General features: G+C 38.4%; 2 protein-coding genes across 4 annotated transcripts; both read right to left on the reverse strand.

Moving 5' to 3' along the window:
• Positions 1-531: 531 nt before the first annotated feature.
• Positions 532-11,299, reverse strand: LOC133516582 (juvenile hormone epoxide hydrolase-like). Of its 3 annotated transcripts, none has more exons than XM_061849585.1 (9): positions 11,160-11,299; positions 6,580-6,777; positions 5,646-5,873; positions 4,844-5,008; positions 4,060-4,206; positions 3,521-3,722; positions 3,201-3,432; positions 1,159-1,273; positions 532-693 (listed from the first exon to the last, which is right to left on the reverse strand). In XM_061849585.1, exons 2-9 carry the CDS (start codon positions 6,775-6,777, stop codon positions 577-579), a joined length of 1,404 nt encoding a protein of 467 aa, XP_061705569.1. In that variant the 5' UTR covers positions 11,160-11,299; the 3' UTR covers positions 532-576. The 3 variants fall into 3 exon arrangements, with proteins under 3 accessions (XP_061705569.1, XP_061705568.1, XP_061705570.1); XM_061849584.1 differs by lacking the exon at positions 11,160-11,299 and adding an exon at positions 7,360-7,628; XM_061849586.1 differs by lacking the exons at positions 6,580-6,777; positions 11,160-11,299 and having other exon boundaries at positions 4,844-5,001; positions 5,646-5,782.
• Positions 9,161-18,878, reverse strand: LOC133516583 (juvenile hormone epoxide hydrolase-like). The gene is made up of 8 exons (XM_061849587.1): positions 18,775-18,878; positions 15,873-16,058; positions 15,174-15,401; positions 14,537-14,701; positions 14,122-14,307; positions 12,593-12,755; positions 11,754-11,988; positions 9,161-11,365 (listed from the first exon to the last, which is right to left on the reverse strand). The coding sequence occupies exons 2-8, from the start codon at positions 16,050-16,052 to the stop codon at positions 11,140-11,142; spliced, it is 1,383 nt and encodes a 460-aa protein (XP_061705571.1). The 5' UTR covers positions 16,053-16,058; positions 18,775-18,878; the 3' UTR covers positions 9,161-11,139.
• Positions 18,879-19,605: the final 727 nt, after the last annotated feature.

The raw sequence follows: 19,605 nt of genomic DNA on the forward strand, positions 1-19,605 counted from the left end.
TAAATTAAGAGTTACGTTTGACATAAAAATTAAATAAAAAAACATTCCTTTGTAAATATTTTCGTACCTAGTTTAAAACAAAAACATTCACAATGCATAAATTCAAGGAAGGTCTACATATTAGACTGTATATGATTAGATATGACGACCAGTTTGGCCTAGTGGGTAGTGACCCCGCCTACGAAAGTACGAAGCCGATGATCCCGGGTTCAAATCCTGGTAAGGGCATTTATTCGTGTGATGAGCATGGATATTTGTTCCTGAGTCATGGGTGTTTTTCTATGTATTTAAGTATTTATAAATATTTATATAATATATATATCGTTGTCTAAGTAACCTCAACACAAGCCTTATTGAGCTTACTGTGGGACTTAGTCAATTTGTGTAATAATGTCCTATAATATTTATTATTTATTTATTTATTTATATATATGTTTTCCTTTTTCTTGCTAAATTTAAAATTATAGATACACTCTTTTCCTACGGATGTTATGCGTGAAGCACTATGATGAAAAAAAAAACTACCACAAATATTTTGGGGAACATCTTTAATACATTTCATATCTTTTTTTATATTTACAGTTCATATTTCAAAAGATGTGCCAAACTTGATGATCGGAATTCAGCCACTGCTGTGAGGACATCTTTCGCGAACAGCTCGGGTAACTCCAAAGCGATGAAGTGGCCTCCGACCTGAAAATTACTGACCGTAAGTAAATCTTTGTCTTATAACACAATCGGATTAGGATCAACCTCGAAATCTCTTGAACAGTCATGAAAAAAAATGGCCCCTTTTTCATGCCCACACCATTTGACATTTGGGGACCTCGAGGAATCGCAGCCATCTTGGAAATTGTGTACCGTCCAGGAGAAATTCGCGGTTTACTCAAAATCTACGTTCTTTATGAAAATATAGTGTAAGGCAACATTAAAGCTTATTAAATTCTACACAAAAAGACCTTGATATCTTTGCGTAAAAAATACATCTTGTTATAGAAAATACGCGGACTGGCTAGGGATGACGGCAAACGGATGATCGTATGCCGGTGGGCCGCTAGTTTGGGATGCTACTTCCGTTGATACCCAGGCACCGTCCCATGTACCAGGCACTAAAGTTATAGGTTTTTTAACCAAAATTAAAGCTTAAAGGCAATTTACCTCAAGCGGATTAGTGCGGAGCAAGTTGGGATACTTGAATCTCAGGACGGCAGGAGGTTGGTAGGTGATCTCGTTCTTAGCCTGGAGACCCCACATGGGCACCGGTGTGGGGATTCTGAAATAATCACTTAGAGACTTATACATCTCTAAAGAATTTTAGTATTTTATGGTTTTATTTTTTTATCATAGTTTTTTTTTTTGTGTAATTTGACATTTAGAGACAGTATACATCTCTAATAAAGTATTTATTATTTCATAGATTCGATATTTGTAATTGTTTTTTTTTTTTATTGTTTGTAAAAATGGACATATAAAAGTGCCCCTGTGGCCTATTTGCTGAATAAATGTTTGATATTTGATAATATATACCATAAATTGGTGACATAGATAATAATAGACTAAGATGAATTGGTGACGTTTTTAAAGTCGTTTGTTTCCTTGTAAAAAAAATATTAAATAAATAACTGGAGCAGAACGCGGTTAAATATTTTGAACTTATTTATCCACTCACATGATTCCGATTTTAACGAAAGGTGCCCTGAATTGCTCTGCCATTTCGCAGATACGACGGCACAGTGTCGTGATATCTTCAAAAATCGATAACTTTGCTTCTGCTTAAGCATTTGGAATAATTCTTTCAGTTTTATAATGGTAAAGAAACAAAGAAATTTATTTTCTTGCTTTAGCTATTTGCTGTTATAATAAAAATAATTATTAAAAATTCACGAAGTTTACCCAAAGGAATAATTTCCGAGTTATAGTAGAAAACTATTTTTAATAAAAAATCTAAATCGATAACATATCTTTTTTTGTATTCAATTTAAAGAAGGCTTAATAAGCTTTTAATTGATACTAAAAACCTTGACAGCTCACCTATAAAATTGCAGAGTAAAACTGATTCAAATTCTGATAAGGAACTTTCGAATTGCTCCACCTGGCGTGTAACTATGTGCTATGTTCGTGATTTTTTTGTGGCTAATTTAGAAACTGAAGTACAAAAATATAGTAAAAAACCGTTTAAGACACTAATTACCTTGAAATAAAATACATAATTTATGTAATTATCACAATTATAGTGGCTTTATAACTTAAAATAACAAAAGAGTATTTACATACCTACTAAACTTTGGTGTTTTTAAAACGGCCGATCACCAACAACCGAACTAACTTATAACTACACTAACACGTATAATATAATACACCATAACATACACTTTACAACAAATTAAGCACAATAAGCAAATAGTAACTATTAACACATGAAATTATACTGATTACAAACGTAAATAAACAAACAAACTGACCTGCGCCATGTCAAAAACAAAGATGGCTACCTATTTAGGTCAGAGACACAACAGTCGCGCGGTACAGATGTTCAACAGAAATAGGAACTTTTAACACATTCACTGCCAGACGAAAAACGGCAAGCTACCCCAGGATCCGGGCAATATAGCAAAGATATAATTATTAAAATTATCTTGCAAAGTGACATAGATAAAAAATACTGTGGTTATGTCTATGTGGTTGAAACATTTTTTAAATATTGTCACGTTGGTATTCTGTGTTTTAATAATTGTTTACACCATATCTGTGCAGCCCTTCACAGATAAGAAATAAAAAACCGCATACACTCCGTTCGCAACTCGAGTTGCGACGATCATTTTAGAGGTGCGAAATGTTGAAACCTTAGTTGCTGGAATCATGTGAGTGGATATTAAGAATTCGTTTATTCCTTTCGTTTTTTTTTGCATGCTTTAACCCCTCCTATGCGGCCTGTCAAATTTGATCATTGAATAAGTGACCTTGACATTAAAAACCATAAAATTTAAATTCCCACGTACGGATCATTATCATACACAGACAAGGGGATAATTATACGTATACCTTGACGAAAGTTAAATATAACATTATGTAAACGATCAAAAATAACAACACGGAGTATAAATTCATCTTCGTTCAATTTAACTTTTAAGTGAGTTGCATACAGATATAGTTTTTTTTTTTAGTTTTTTGTATATTTTGTTAGTTTATAGATTACTCACTCGCTAAGCCCCAAAGACCAATACGTAACATTATTATTCTCAGCATAGAACCTCATCGAACTCGTGATACACCCATTAGACCAGTACAGCATGATATTATCCAGCAGTTTGTCCTTGTCCCACATGCCGAGGCCCCCGTCGGACTGGCCGCGGTACTCGGTTCTAGTCCAGGTGGAGAATTTCTCAAGGATGTAGGCGAGGAGGCCGGTGGGGGAGTCCGAGAGGCCCACTCCTGGAATTAAAAGGGTATGAGTAAAATAATTCATGATTATTATCAGTGTATAATAGGCAAAGTGTACATAAGTTTCAATTATACGCACCCAAAGTATCAGGTTTCGTGGCCTGTATATGCGAGTACCCGAACTCCTCCAGCTGATATGCAATTATCTTGGAGAGGGGATACATGCGGTCCTGAAGATGAGAGTCCACTATCAGAGGCGGATACAAGGAGCCTAGAAGTGTCAGTAGATTGGCTTTCGATGATGTGGCTACTGGCAGGTTGTTGTGGAAGCCCAGGATTTCCTGTAAGAGAAAATAAATCAGATTTTTTTAATATAGTTTTATGCACACAGAAACTTATTGAAGTTTCAAACTCAAATAACGTAAACAATGTCAAGTAAAGTAAACTTTTTAAAAGTTTGCGTAAGCTTTTCCTGTCTCAGTAGAAATATGTGGTAGTTCGGCTGCAATCAAGCAATTTTTTTAAATTATTTACGTCACTCTAGTCTGATGAATGAGTTGGCTACACAAACCATATGAAGCATCGTGGAATTTACGTCCAATGGAACTGGCTTATATCGAGCAGATTTGATTTTACCTTTGTCTACCATCAATGTTACGTGAAGTAAAATGTTCATACCTCGGGAAAAATAGTAGCCATCTCCGCTCCGATCAAGGAGCCCCAATCCCCACCCTGGATGTAGAAGGTCTTGAAGCCCAGCCTCCTCATTAGGTTACGGAGCACTATAGCGACTTGAGCTGCTCCTAGCCCTGGCCTTATTGGAGCCTAGAAAACAAATATTCATGTATTTGACCACATTTTAGGACAAGAAACAATCTCCCCCAATCTTGATTGGAGAGACGAATGATACGAGTCATGTGACAGGCATGACGACGGAAAGATAACTGGTATTAAGTAATAATGGTTAAATAAATAAATAAATCAAAGTTACTGTCTCCTGCCGAATCTTCAAAAGACTGTAACTAACCATCTTAGGCTCAATATCTTTGAATAACCTTACACAATCGTGATGATGTTGCTTCATAATTTCCATCATTTAATTTTTCTTGAAGAACAACGTACTAACATTTATTTGAGTACTATCCCATCTATAGTAGGATGGAACCCTGATCTGACTCTAGTCCGGTCTTCGGTTTTTCTAATCAATTTGGACTGCAATTCGGAAAGAAAGCACAGAAGTTCAAAACACTTACACCAGAGAACCCATATCACGGTTAGCTGGGCACAGTCCTTGTCGTAGGCCGTCAGGAGAGGTAGTGCCTCGTAGAACTCTCTGATTGACGCTGGCCAGCGAGACATGAGCCGCTAGGCATTGTATCCAGAAGTTTGCTGGACCCATTAATATTAAGGCTTTTTGAAGTTTTTGAGCATATAGCGAGGAATGGTTATCCGCTATACTTACATCGGAAAAACAATAACCCGGCAAACTCGGTATGATGGCTTCGATGGCGAAGTCCCGATCCTTGCTGATTGCGGTCAGGAGAGGCAGCGCCTCGTAAAACTCCCTGACTGACCCTGGCCAGCCGTGCATAAACAACATTGGGACTGTCACTGTTCCATCTGGAAACTTGAAGTGAAGATTAATACCTATAAGCACTAACAGTAATATGCTCTTAAATGATGAATAATGATAGACCTTCCATAAGGTCGTTCGTTACAATAAGATTTTAGAATAGTTAATTAACTATGTCGACGATGATTCATTTCCATGCATTTCTGTGCATCATCTATTTCCATAGATGGAAAATCTATTAAATATGTTAAAACGGGTCACTTACGTATTTTAAATCGAAAACGCTCAACATGTTTCACTCCGTACCGAGGAGTGTCATCAGGAGCTTGCGTTGATGGACCGGCGCAGAAAAAAAACATGACATATTTAATATGTCTGTGTCTCACGGAAGTTTGGTAATTAAAAGATGGGGAATCAAAATCCTAATGACAAACGATTAACAAAACTAGAAAAAATACTTGGGTCGCAAAGTGTGACTTTCAGTATTTAGTGCTTTAAATTTAATTTGTGCAAATTTACCAATAATCGAATAATTTGGCTCTATTAACGACAGGTCCGGATGATGTTCCGTGGAATTGACCAGATTATGAGGAATAATGTAATCCTTTTCTCTACAGATCACCAATCGTTTTATTCTGTTCGGATTGGTTCTGCCACGATCTAAGCATCCCCTGTCTACATATACTCTTACCTTAGGCTTAACTCTGATGAAGTGTATATCCAGCCCTTGTATTTTGGTCTTATATTGCGGGAACTGATTCAAGAACTTCTCTCTTTCAGTGAAATTGTACTGTTCTGCCCAGTAGGTTATCCATTCTGGCAACTGATCATGGTTGAATCCGTATTGAAACCCGACGCCTTGGAGACCAGGGGTCCACGAACGATGGCTCTTGAGACGCTGCTTAAGGTCTTTTACCATCTGAAATCAGAAAAGTACAAATCGATGGATCCAGTTAGGAGTTACGGTATAAAGTACCGACCCGTTGGGTAGATATTGTAAAGAAGGCTAGCCAGGGAACAGTACCAGCACTTATTATTAGAACGACGGAAAATCGTGCAGAATGGAGAGCCTTGGTGCACAAAACAATGACCTCATGTGGTCGCGACCCCCAGTCATGAGGTAACGAAGAAGAATAATGTATAAAATATATGTAGGTATTTGATTAAGTTCTTGCCTACGCCAAATCTTGGGATTAGTTGTCAAGCGGCCCTAGGCTCCCATGAGCCGTGGCAAAATGCCGGGACAACGCGAGGAAGAAGAAGATTTGATTAAGTAAGTTAGTTTTCTAAACTTTCCGAGTTAAACTAATATTACTATCAGTTTACTACATAGGTATATCTCTTGAGATCCCCACCATTCGTCAACGTCCTCTAGGTCGAAAATGAGGGGATCTCATTTGGTAAAGCATGTATAAACCAGATCCCCACCAGCTTAATGAGCCTCATAACTCTGAAAACCCTGTCCTTATCCTGGTCGACGAATTAAGGAGGCGACAGTACAAGGTCTTAGCCTTGGACTCCTTAATTCGTCAACGTCCAGGGTATTCATGGAGCACGTGGTCAAACAAGGTGATGAGGTATAAGTATGGCCATTCAACTATAAATATGACTCGATTTCCACTTACCGTCTCCTCAAAACGAATCGTAAACGGCCTGACACTCGTATCCTGCACCCTTGACTCCGTCGGTCCCCACCACTCCTCAAGGTCCAGGGTAGGCAGAGGAGGTGGACTCATCAGGTAGAACACGTAGACAAAGTAGAATGATACTAGGCCGATTATCACAAGTGGGGTGAGGAAGAGACATGACCAGCAACGTGACATCTGGAATTTGGTACAAATGGTACGATACGTGGGTGTTAGCAAAGAGAATTTGAAATAGAGGTGGATTGTCTGTGGTGGTCGATGGATCTTTCGGCACATGATTAAAACTTTTAGAACTTCATTTGACTTTGATTCTTATTCTTTCACTGATATGTGTTAAAAAGTGGCGCCATCTAATAGATCAAAGGCCAAAGGTATGGCGGTATTGTTTCGAGCGATGACGTCACAACCTTTAGCCGATGCCCGGTAAGATGGCGCCACTTTTTGATATTTAACAAATTTAACACATATCAGTAAAAAAAATAAGAATCAAAGTCAAATAGCGTTCTAAAAGTTTTTCTACAATTCCCTACGAAAAGATACGCCATCGAGAGCGCCATCTACGATTACCTTTTACCGGACTTTTGCACTTCAATTCGTTTTATACATGATAATCAATAAAATCTCACAAGATTTATATATATAGGCTAGGAAAATAGTAACTAAATATGATACCTAGGCCATCATTATGTAACTTTGTGATGTGAATTTGCCTAATTATAAATAAAATCTTAAATAACATGGAAATATTCTCAACTTTACCTCACATACAAGTTCAAACACACAAGTTCATAAACAAGCTGACATGCAACTCGTAAAACAACTAAAACACATTAGAAATAAAGTCCAAAATCAAATGCGAGCAGCTTCATCAGCTAAAATAACCTTGAAACGGATATAGGCACTACTACGCCGTCTGATAGTTTGTTTGCTACTAAAAACTCACGAATCTCACGATAGAAGATTATTAATCTGCTAGTCTTAAAATGACGTATGTCACACTGAAATTCTATACAATTGATGTCATTTTAACATAACGCCAGAGGAGGAAAAATCTGCCAAAATAGATTAAGTGACTTTATACCTTATTGCGGTTCAATAAAGTTGTTTTTTCTTGTGTCTATGGGTGAGTCATACTATTAGACTCGTGTCAGTTCTATATAGACGAGAGACTTTTAAATGTCTCATAGAGTTACGTCATTTTGATTTTGTAGGCAAATAATGGAGTAGACGATTGTACACTTCAATGAGATATGGTCTCGATAGTCCTCTGATATTATTTTGTGTAAGTATGAGCTCCTTCATATCTCTTGTAATATTAACGTAATTTTTGGATTTGGAATGAAACGTTCTTCCTCACACTCTTACCTTCCGTTCGCTAAGGATCGGGCATTGTACAGTTCAGAAATAATTCCTTCCACGGGGGAACGAAAAGAAGCAGTTTTGTTTCACGTGGAAGCGACTTTTGCTCCCTATGTGCATTCTACAGCTGGTATTAAATTCATTACAAGTACTTTGTATGTAAAAAACTAATTTGTACTATGGATTAATCTACATTAAGATGGTCCATCATGATGCCCCCAAATAGACAACTACCTGTCAATGTACTTATAGGTCATTCTGCGATATCAGATTATTTTATGTTTAGAATTGTTTGGTATGATGTCCTCGGTTACTACTACCGCACCGCTCGCCGTTGGTAGCATCCTCGAACCTAACTAGTCACTAACTTTGCGTTCAAAGATATTTTCATCCGCAAACGCTCCGGCTATGGAGCTCCTTACAGGTGTCGAAGAACCCATCTACATGTGGAGATGAAGTCCTTACAGTATTTCTCAAGAGAATGAAAACTCCTCAAAAAGTGATAGATTTTCAAAGGATCGGACGGCACAATGTGACCTAGAGTTGTAAACGTCCATAGGTAACGGTAGCTGATTACAAACAGACCGGCTTTTTGTCACTGAACTATGTAACAAATACCCGTTACAATATCTAGGTACCGTATTATCGACGAAGCATGTATATAATTAATTTGATATCTTAATCTATTATCGATCGATCACAGACAGTGATATTGATATAATGATAATATATTAGTGAATCACAGTAATTCGACTAATGAGAGAGCTTAGTTTTGGCTTTACGTTTGGTCTGGCTCTGATAGCAGAACGTTGCTTATCCAAAGATTGTCAATTGACTATTATTGTTGCTCGTAGATTATTGTCCTTGGTCAAGACCTGTCATTGTCAATGCCCGGAAAAACACCCGTCATTTTGAAAACATAACCCTCTTCCATATAACAGTGACTTCTTTATACCAATGCCAACGATGTGTCCCAATGACGTCCGTAGAGTGTAAACGAACATTTCGACTGATAAATGGGTCCTAAATTTTTTTTATAATACTGGAGGCAAACGAGCAAACGGATTACCTGATGGTAAGCGATGCCAACAATTATGATTATGTTTTCAACATAATGCGATTTTTCGAGCCTTGGTCGTTAATATACTTATCTTGGGTGGATGTGTATGTGGGGATTTTAAAAAAGAATGATACTATGAAATAACAAAATCAACAATGCTTGTTTAATATTTACATAACCTTTCCCTAAAAATTCGAAGGAGAAAACATAAAATACACTTTCACTGGTAGATTTTTATCACCTCATTGAAAAATAAACTCCATAATAGCTTTTAATAATCACTAACATTTGGCAGTTTATTGCAGTTCTCACAACTCTTGTCTTCTGACGGTTAAATTCGTTTTCCTGATGACTGTCGGTTTAATTTTAAGAATTGAGATGCCAATTCTACGCAAAGACGTCCGTACATTTAGATATAGGCGCACGCGAGATGCATCTTTAAGATATTATTTTAATGACACAATGGAAGTTTAAATTGAGTGTTATTATTTAATGCTTTTACGGAAAATATTTTCAGAAAATGGAAGTTTAAATTGAGTGTTATTATTTAGTGCTTTTACGGAAAATATTTTCAGAAAACAAATGTAGGGTAAGCTGGGTACGGTTGTGACAATTTTGGTTTGATCGCCTATAATTTTGTAAATTTACCAGTTATCTGGGAGAAAAATCACTTTAATACTTAATTTGATTATTTATCTACCTAAAATTGATAAAAAATTGTCCCTAGCTACGCTGTATTAGGCATACGATCAAATTAAAAAAAAAAGGGAAAGTGTCACAACCGGCCACACCCCAAGGGCAGTTGTGACAGTGGGTGGGGTCGGTAGTGACAGGCATACAAAATACATCCAAATAGTTTTAATGACTTTTATTGTTACAAATAATTAACTGAACACAACATAATCTTCTTCTAAACAAAGTTAACAATCACTTTATGGCAAAAAAGCGAAAATCTGTGATCACTTCTCTTCTTAAAACTAATAAGGCACTGTAACATAAAACAGTCTTCTTTATAATCAGTCAAAATGTTAGCTTAACTACTACAAAATTTTAACAAAACTGTAACACAACAAAGAAAAATTAAACATTTATAATTGTATCAATCAACATACTGAGATCTAGTCAGATTCATCACAGTTGTGACAAATATAATGGGGACTATCACCTGCGCACTCCATGTGAGACCAGAGGCCACATGTTCCTTGGCACTTGATCCATTTTTCGCCAGCCCTACTTTCAGAATTTGCGGTTACACAAACCAGACAGAAGCATTTTCATATTTACTAATATCAGACAGGCCTCTCTCGGTCTTCCGCACGCGTTTCCTAGGTATCTAAAATAAAACAAAACAAAAAAAGCAATGTCACAACCGTACCCACAAAATTTGTCACAACCGTACCCAACGCATACTTTTGAAAACAAAAAATGACCATGACTGAGCAAAATGATCTGCATTAAAAGTAATTTACTCGTAAGTAACTGCCAATGTTCAAGTTATAACAAAAAAAATAAAAGGCAATCTATCTGTGTACAAATAACCGTAATTACAAAAAGAAATCGAACAAAAAAATTTACTTTTGACTGTCGAAAATCAATGTGGGCCCCTGCTTACGTTACCGTCGCACGCCGGCTGACGCAACACTGGGACACGCGTTTAGACTTGCATGCCGCTTGTCTTTCCCCTAGCACCCCTCCCCGCGATCCGTATAGTTTCGCTGTTATAGCGACTGTCACTACCGTACCCTGGCACAATCGTACCCAGGTTACCCTACAACTCGAGTTTTCTTAACTGCCACCTCTATTCCGCAAACTACATCACAGCCTTTAACACGATTTAGATTTTGAGGGTTTGGATCACTTGGTCATGTCAGCCCTATGTAGTCAAAAATATCTTAAGTCCAAAGCACTGCAGTAATAAAAGACAATTTCTCAATATCTTGAAAAAATATCAACAGAATGGAATTGCCAAATGATGTGGTCGACATCCAAACATAACACAATTTTGGCCAGTTTGATTTTCTGGTGACTAATTGTTCCGGATTCAATAATTGAATATTGCTTGAAACGGCAGAGATCATCATTACGATTATCGTACAGTTTTTTGTCAGAAAACAAATATTTTACAGTTCAGTCTTCTTACTGCCTTCTCGATATTCCACAAACTCCTTCACAGCCTTAAACACGTCCTGACTAAACACATCAGGCTTCTCCAGCGCAATAAAGTGTCCACCATCAGGCAGCTCCGTGTGTCCCAGGAAATTCACGAACTTGGTGCGCAGCAGTGTAGGAGGATGGTAGAAATCGTTTATAGCTTGGAGCGCCCAGGTCGGGACGGTGGTTTGGTAACTAGAACAGAAAAGATTTGAAGGATTTGAACTGATAATTAGATAAGAGCCGAGCATTATTCAGAAGGAAAGGATATGAGTCAAAATTTCCGGAGAAAAGCCACAGAAGTAATACTTTATTATGAAATCAGGCGCTAAATCTTTTAAAAGTTCTAAAGATTCAAGAAGTCTCACTTGACCGCTGATGTTCAAAAAATAAAGAATACTAATATAGTTTTGTAAAAATTTCCTCAACGACCTGTCTGTTGTGTTTGTCTACTGAAGTGGTTCTTGCGGTTTAGATGGTCTAGTAGTATATCCGACTGCAGAAGACGCAGGTTTGATTTGGATCCCTTAAGCTCCTGGTAACTATTTCTTAAATAACATATTTTTTTTACTACAGTCCTCACCTGTCAATATTAAGGGCAATATGTGCTTTATTAAACGTCTCAGCATACAGCCTCATAGCCGTAGTCTTCGCGTTGCTGACCCAGTATATCATCACGTTGTCCAGCAGGTGTTCTTTGGAGTAGAACTGCAATAGGCCTGCGTCCTCGCGGGCCCTGAAGTCAAACCTGGTGCCGGTGCTGAATTTTTCGAAGATGTAGGCTAGGAGGCCAAGCGGGGAATCAGAGAGGCCAACACCTGAGAAATTGTGATGTTACGAATTACGTGTGTAATTTTGACATAACTAATCACAAAAAATTTGAACATAATATAAGCGCTGGTGGCCTAGTGGCAAGAGCATGCGACTTGCAATCCGGAGGTCGCGGGTTCAAAACCCGGCTCGTACCAATGAGTTTTTTGGAACTTATGTACGAAATATCATTTGATATTTTCCAGTCGCTTTTCGGTGAAGGAAAACATCGTGAGTACCGGACTAATCCCAACAAGGCCTAGTTTACCCTCTGGCTTGGAAGGTCAGATGGCAGTCGCTTTCGTAAAAACTAGTGCCTACGCCAAATCTTGGGATTAGTTGTAAAGCGGATCCCAGGCTCCCATGATCCGTGGCAAAATGCCGGGACAACGCAAGGAAGAAGAAGAAATTATTATGGCTTTTGAGGATGGCTAAGGTAATAAGCCTTTTAAAGATTGCATATTGGTAGGTAAGAAATTAGGATAGTGCTATCCTGATAGACGTCATCACCCTTTGGAACAACGTTGGTGACAAATGCTATGCGCTTAGAAGGTAGGTTCGATGACGAACGAGTACAGCATAAATTTTTCGTCTTAACAACTCTGAACTTACCAAGAGTATCAGGTTTGGTGGCATGCATGTGCAAGTATCCCATCTCCAGCGTCATATTGGCAACGAACGTGCCCAATGGGTACATCCTATGTGCTTGATGGGCAGGCATTATGAGTGGAGGGTACAGGGCTCCCAACAACGTTAACAAGATTGAACGAGTGTTCTGTAAAAAATTCTTCCGTTAAAAATAGTTAAAATATAATTACAAACTTTAAATGCCTAGTTGTTACCGTAGGAATTTGAGAGATTCTAAAAGATTAGGAGTACTAGATTAGAATAACTGAAACTGATAAGGCTAAGTTTGAGTTCTCAATTTGATAATTAAAATCATAGTGGTAATAAGATGCTCTCATGACCATGTTTTGGATGCCATATTTTAGGTTTTATCTATAGGGGTCTGCAGCTGAAGCGCTGGTGGCCTAGCGGTAAGAGCGTGCGACTTGCAATCCGGAGGTCGCGGGTTCAAACCCCGGCTCGTACCAATGAGTTTTTCGGAACTTATGTACGAAATATCATTTGATATTTACCAGTCGCTTTTCGGTGAAGGAAAACATCGTGAGGAAACCGGACAAATCCCAACAAGGCCTAGTTTATCCTCTGGGTTGGAAGGTCTGATGGCAGTCGCTTTCGTAAAAACTAGTGCCTACGCCAAATCTTGGGATTAGTTGTCAAGCGGACCCCAGGCTCCCATGAGCCGTGGCAAATGCCGGGACAACGCGAGTAAGAAGAAGATCTATAGGGGTCTGCAGCTAATTATCAGAAAATACATTAGTGGTAAAATAATTAACCACATTTTAGTTGTTGCCTAACTTTTGACCTTAAATGTGACGTAACTAACATTGTTTAGATTTTCAGAGGTATAAAAACCTAAAAGAATGTTCCAATGGAGTCTGATAATGGTGTCAATAATCACCCCAACGAGGAGCATGCTCCAAATGATAGAGCCTCTCTATCACTGTCTGTCTGTCTGTAAGTCTGTTTTCCATGTTTTATGGTATTAAATGCTTTATTTGATGATGATGGGTATATTCGTTTAACACTACCTTACACGTAGAACTGTTTGTGGCCAATTCGATGGATCAGGTTACAACTTTCTCAACACTTCATCAGGGAACAGCGTAACCATGTTGGTACCAATAATGGAGCCCATGTTGCTGCCTTTTATGTAGAACTGTTTGTATCCAAGTCGAACCATCAAGTTACGAAGTAGTACATTATCCTAGCAAGCAGCATGTTAGAATGGAATCCCAACACTTCATCAGGGAACAGCGTAACCATGTTGGTGCCAATGATGGAGCCCCTGTCTCAGTCTTGCATGTAGTACTGTTTGTATCCAAATCGATGCATCACGTTACAAAGTAGTATATTACCCTAGCGAGCAGCATGTTAGAGTGGAATCTCAGTACTTCATCAGGGAACAGCCTAACCATGTTGGTGTCAATGGTAGAGCCCATGTTTCAACCTTGCATGTAGAACTGTGCGCCTCGCATGTAGAACTGTTTGTGTCAGATTACGAAGTACTACATTACCCTAGCGAGCAGCATGTTAGAGTGGAATCCCAGCACTTCATCAGGGAACAGCGTAACCATGTTGGTGCCAATGATGGAGCCCATGTCGCCGCCTTGCATGTAGAACTGCTTGTGCCCAAGTCGGTGCATCAGGTTACGGAGGAGTACAGCAGCCTGGGCGCAGCCAAGGCCTGGTCGGACGGCAGCCTGAATCATGATATTAATATACATAGATTAGTTTGCTATAAAAAAAGATGAGGCGATTTTTTTAGCGCCTTTCAAATGAAAACAACTGTATAAATATCGGTTCACCCGTTTTGGAGCTCCGTCGCTATAGACAGAAATACACACATAGCGGACAAACTTATCACATCCAGTTTTACAGATGCTGCTGAAATCGTCCTCCGAATGTCATTTTACATAAATGTCTACTTACGTCGGTAAATCCATATCCGGGAAGGCTCGGCACAATGACTTCAAAAGCAAAGTCGTATCCAGGCGCCTGACGAGCTAACAGGGGGATGGACTCGTAGAATTCAACCACAGATCCGGGCCAGCCGTGCAGAACTAAAAGAGGCAGGACCTTCACACCCGCTGGAACCTGAGATAATACCTAATTGTAGATTCTGTATATAAATCATATCTGTTCACTTGCATCTAAATATATTTTCTGTTGAAAAATGTTGACTTTCAGTTTCATTGTACCTATCGAATTTGGTCTAATAAATAAGTGTGGCGCACTATTATAAAAATCATGAACATGACTTGATGCTGCATCTCTATCACTTCTACAAATATTTACATGCTGATGCGAGCAAAAACTTTAAAACCCACGCCTAAATCGCCTTCCATTAAGAAGATTCCTGAGATCCTTACCATATACCCAGACCAATTGAATATAGATCAGATTACTATCCTCTGAAGAAACCAGAAGACAAGATGTTTCTATCCCTTACCAGTACATATATACACATATGTAAGTCCACAAAACCTAACAATGAAGTGGTCTTACATAACTTACACGACTTAATAAAATTTAACTATCCACCCAGGACAGTGAAAACTCATCTTACCTTAGGCTTCACATGTATAAAGTGCACATCCAGCCCCTGGATATTAGTCTTGAACTGTGGAAACTGATTCAAAAAGGTCTCTCTGGCCTTGAAAGGGTACTGGTCCCTCCAGTACTTCCTCCATTCTTCTAACAACTTGCTGTTGAAGCCGTAGTTCTGCGCTACGCCCTCTAGCGGGGGAGGTGGGGGGCGGAAGTTGTCTAGACGCCTTTTTAGGTCTTGAATCATCTGGAATAGCAGGAATACTATCTGAGAATAATGGTATATCAATATCAACTGCTGAGGTTTTCTCGAGGGTCTACAGTATGTTCTTAAAAAACAGACTTTCTTGGCCTCCAAAGGCTACGTTATGCGTATTTCCTTTATACACCATAAAATAAATGGTCTCTAAAGACAATTTGTTTGACTTGTTTTGTTCTTTATAGGCATATCCAAGTTGGATATTTCATTTCTAAAAGGCTTTATGATGAAAGCCTTAATAAAATGTAACCAAGGCATTAACTATTGTATTGTCCGCAGAAAAGATGACCATTTTCGAGGACGTTTCTGACCCATGTGTGTGTCACATTTTTTTAATACCACGTCGATGGCAAACAAAAATACGACTGGCCTGATGGTAAGCAGTCACCGTAGCGTATGGACGCCTGCAACACCACATATGATGTAAAAAAGTTGAATGTTGATGTAGAATTCACAAACCTTATCAGTAAACTCAATTTTAAAAGGCCTGATGCTGTTATTAGCTTTGCCCTTCAACTTCTCTGGTCCCCACCACTGTTCAGGGTCTAACTTGGGCAGGGTGGAGGGATTAGGGGGCCTGGAGACGAACCACAATGTGAACGTCACGCCCCCTACTAGAGCTAGGAGGAGCTTCAGCATTATTACCTGAAAATATTGCAATTAAACAATGTTATTGGTATTATGTGGACCTAAAGAATATTTTATTAGGGCACCGTGTCGTGAAGATGAAAGTTTGACTTCATAACAAGCCGATTTCGACACACACATCATTCATTTGAAGCATGTAATCATGATATAGGATAGATGACAGTACCTATTTATTGTTAGTCGATCAGGATGTTCTGAGGATCAAATATGGATCATAAATTACATTAAAGCAATACAAACACAGGAAACGCTACTAACAAAATGGCAAGCTATCGTGACGTCACTATTGCTGAGAAGAAGTTTTGAAGTACGGAAAAGGAAATTGCGATTTTGTCAGTTAAAAATTAAATATTACATTCATGTAACTATATAGTTGCCATACATAATTTTTTTAATAAAATGTAAGGAATCGAATGGTACCATTATTAAAAAACCAATTTTTTTTTTGAAGTTAAAAAGAAACTTGAATTTTGTAACTTTATGGTCTTGTATTTCTTTATCATTTCCATATATGTTTTAAGCGTAATTTATTGTGATTAATTTCTCATTGCCTAGATTTCGTTACAAAATTCAACATGTCATTATACCTAATACCTCAGAAGAATTAATGACTTCGATGTAACACTTAACGCCATCGCCGTATATATTTTTAATGATATTTCAAACTTATACGATACAACGATGCCGCCGAGTCGGTTTTATAAACCGCTTATTATTTATTAAATAATAGTTGAATACCAAACTAGTATTACTAGAGCGGATATGAGCGTAAACGGGCTCACACGAGGCGACGCCCAGGGTCGTGCAAAGTGTAAGGCAAGTAGGAAAGCGGACCCTAGCAAAGGCCGGGATAACGCTAGGTAGAAAGACTAGTTTAATACTTAGAAGTCCGGGAAACTTGAATTATTTTATAAAACCATATACTTTTTTGACGACCGGTCTGGCCTTGTGGGTAGTGACCCTGCCTATGAAGCCGATGGTCCCGGGTTCAAATCCTGGTAAGGGCATTTATTCGTGTGATGAGCATGGATATTTGTTCCTGAGTCATGGGTGTTTTCTATGTATTTAAGTATTTCTAAATATTTATATATTATATATATCGTTGTCTAAGTACCCTCAACACAAGCCTTATTGAGCTTACTGTGGGACTTAGTCAATTTGTGTAATAATGTCCTATAATATTTATTTATTTATTTATACTTCGCACTTGCGCAATCCGTCCTAACATATTGTGTTGGAGTCTGGGGAAGTGCACATAAGACGTCACTCCTGCCATTAGAACGGGCTCAGCGAGCGGTTTTAAAAGTAATGTCCAAAAAACCTTTCTTATTTCCAACGGTTCAACTTTATCGGGACTGTAAAGTGCTAACTGTGCGAGGCTTATTTATTCGGCAGGTGATAAGTAGGAAACATAAAACATTACCATTTAACCTAGAACTAACACGCAATAGGCGACGTTCGGATCATGTCTGTCTGGTGCATAATTATAGCATGAAGCACTCTGGTCGTCATTTCCACTACCTGAGCCCAAAGTTATATAATCGTATTAATAAAATAAATGATATTTATAAATTAACACTTAAAGAATGCAAGTCAAAACTTACTACCTGGCTGATGACCCTAACCTATGATGAATTGGAGGATCTTGTAAAATGAAATTAAATATGCCATATTTGTCGTCACCTACATACACACATATATATATATACACACACACACACACACACACACACACACACACACACACACACACACACACACACACACACACACACACACACACACACACACACACACACACACACACACACAACATACATTAGCATTCAAATTCCTTTTAGTTAACTTTCATCTTTTTTATACCGATTTGATGTTTTTGTTATTTTAATAACCTCACTAATGTAATTCTAATACATTGCAAATTATTTCTTAAGAGTAAATCTTACTCCTAGTTTCCGGGGTGAGGGCCTGGAGATCTGTATTACAGGTTTACGCCTAGTTCAGACTCCAGTCTCTCACAAAGGGTATAATCGAATTTGCCTTTGCTCTATATAATACTAATTGTTAAATGTATCCTTTGTGAGGTGAAAAAAAAAAAAAAAAATTTTTTTAGAGTTCCGTAGCCAAAATACCAAATGCCTTATAATTTCGTCATGTCTGTCTGTCTGCCTGTATGTCACAGTCATTTTACTTGGAACCTGTACGATATATTTTAACCAAAGGAACGTAAGTCTATTTTATGAGCCGCTAGGCCGCAACTTAGTTTAGAAGTTAACATTTAAAAAAAATAGGGGCACTTCATTAGGGTGGTCCTTATTTCGTCTAAATTACTCGTATATTTTTCTACGGAGCACCCGCTTTATATACCTAATATTTACAAATTAAAACACCAATGTAATTTTTTTTTCAGAATTTTTAAATACATTTTAGGGGTCGCTACTCGCTACCGCACTTTTAACAGTTATACACTCCTTTTTTGGGCAGTCAAGTTCAAGTCTACCTGGGCAAGTATCCCGGACTTCTCCACCCTCACGCAGCTAACGAACTCATTAACACTAGCTTACTCACAGTTACTCAAGTAGAGTTGATGAATTTACTAGTCTCAATCGTAAGTATTGTAACTGCAAAAGTAAAACAATCACCACATTCATGAATAGATTACTCATTTATTTGTTATTTATTTTCACTCTACCTAAATAACACTTTTCCTTACCAAACTGAGGAGAGCTCCGTTTTCTGCACCACACTAAACTGCCAACCGTGAACGAGTACCGCTATTGTTGAGCATTGGATTCATACTGACATTGACTCTGATAATATGTTTCAATCATACTTATCTGCCCTCACGCAACAGCCGTTGAAAAACCCGTTTGGACTTATAGCGCGAGAATAAAGTATACAATTATGCGTGTTAAGGCAGAGGGCCCGCAGTAAACGGTTAATGAATCTGGTTGTTAACGGTGGTAATTGAATATACATACAGAGCTTAGCGAATTTTATTTCGTTAAGTACGTTTTTAGCACTTTTTACAGCCTTGGTTTTTACCGTTTATGGATCTTTGAGGCTCAAGTTCGAAGAAAAATCTAATTAGATCCATCTCATTCTTAGAAAAATATACACTGGTGCCTTGGAGCATGGGTCGGCCGCTAGTTTGGGACGCTACATGCGTTGATACCCTGACACCGTCCCATGTCCCGAGCACCAAAGTTACCGCTGGCGCTGCGGCATCCTCGGCCGAAAGCCTCAAGCGCCGCCAATATGCAGCACTAGGAAGCAGCTGCTTGTTTGCGGCGTTTGGCGTTGAAACCTTGGGGCCATGGGGGCCAAGTGCACGTCGGCTTTTTAAAGATTTGTCGGCGCGCCTAATAGAGGCCTCCGGCGACCAGAGGGCTGGCCACTATTTCGCACAGCGTATAAGTATCGCCATACAGCGGGGAAATACGGCCAGCCTTCTAGGCACCTTGACCATTGACGGCGATTTGGGCCAAATTTTTATATCTTTAGTTTAAGTTGTTAGTAAATTTTATTATGTGTGTTTATTTCT

This window comes from Cydia pomonella, chromosome 3, assembly GCF_033807575.1.
Source record: "Cydia pomonella isolate Wapato2018A chromosome 3, ilCydPomo1, whole genome shotgun sequence".
In the NCBI taxonomy this organism is placed as follows: domain Eukaryota; kingdom Metazoa; phylum Arthropoda; class Insecta; order Lepidoptera; family Tortricidae; genus Cydia; species Cydia pomonella.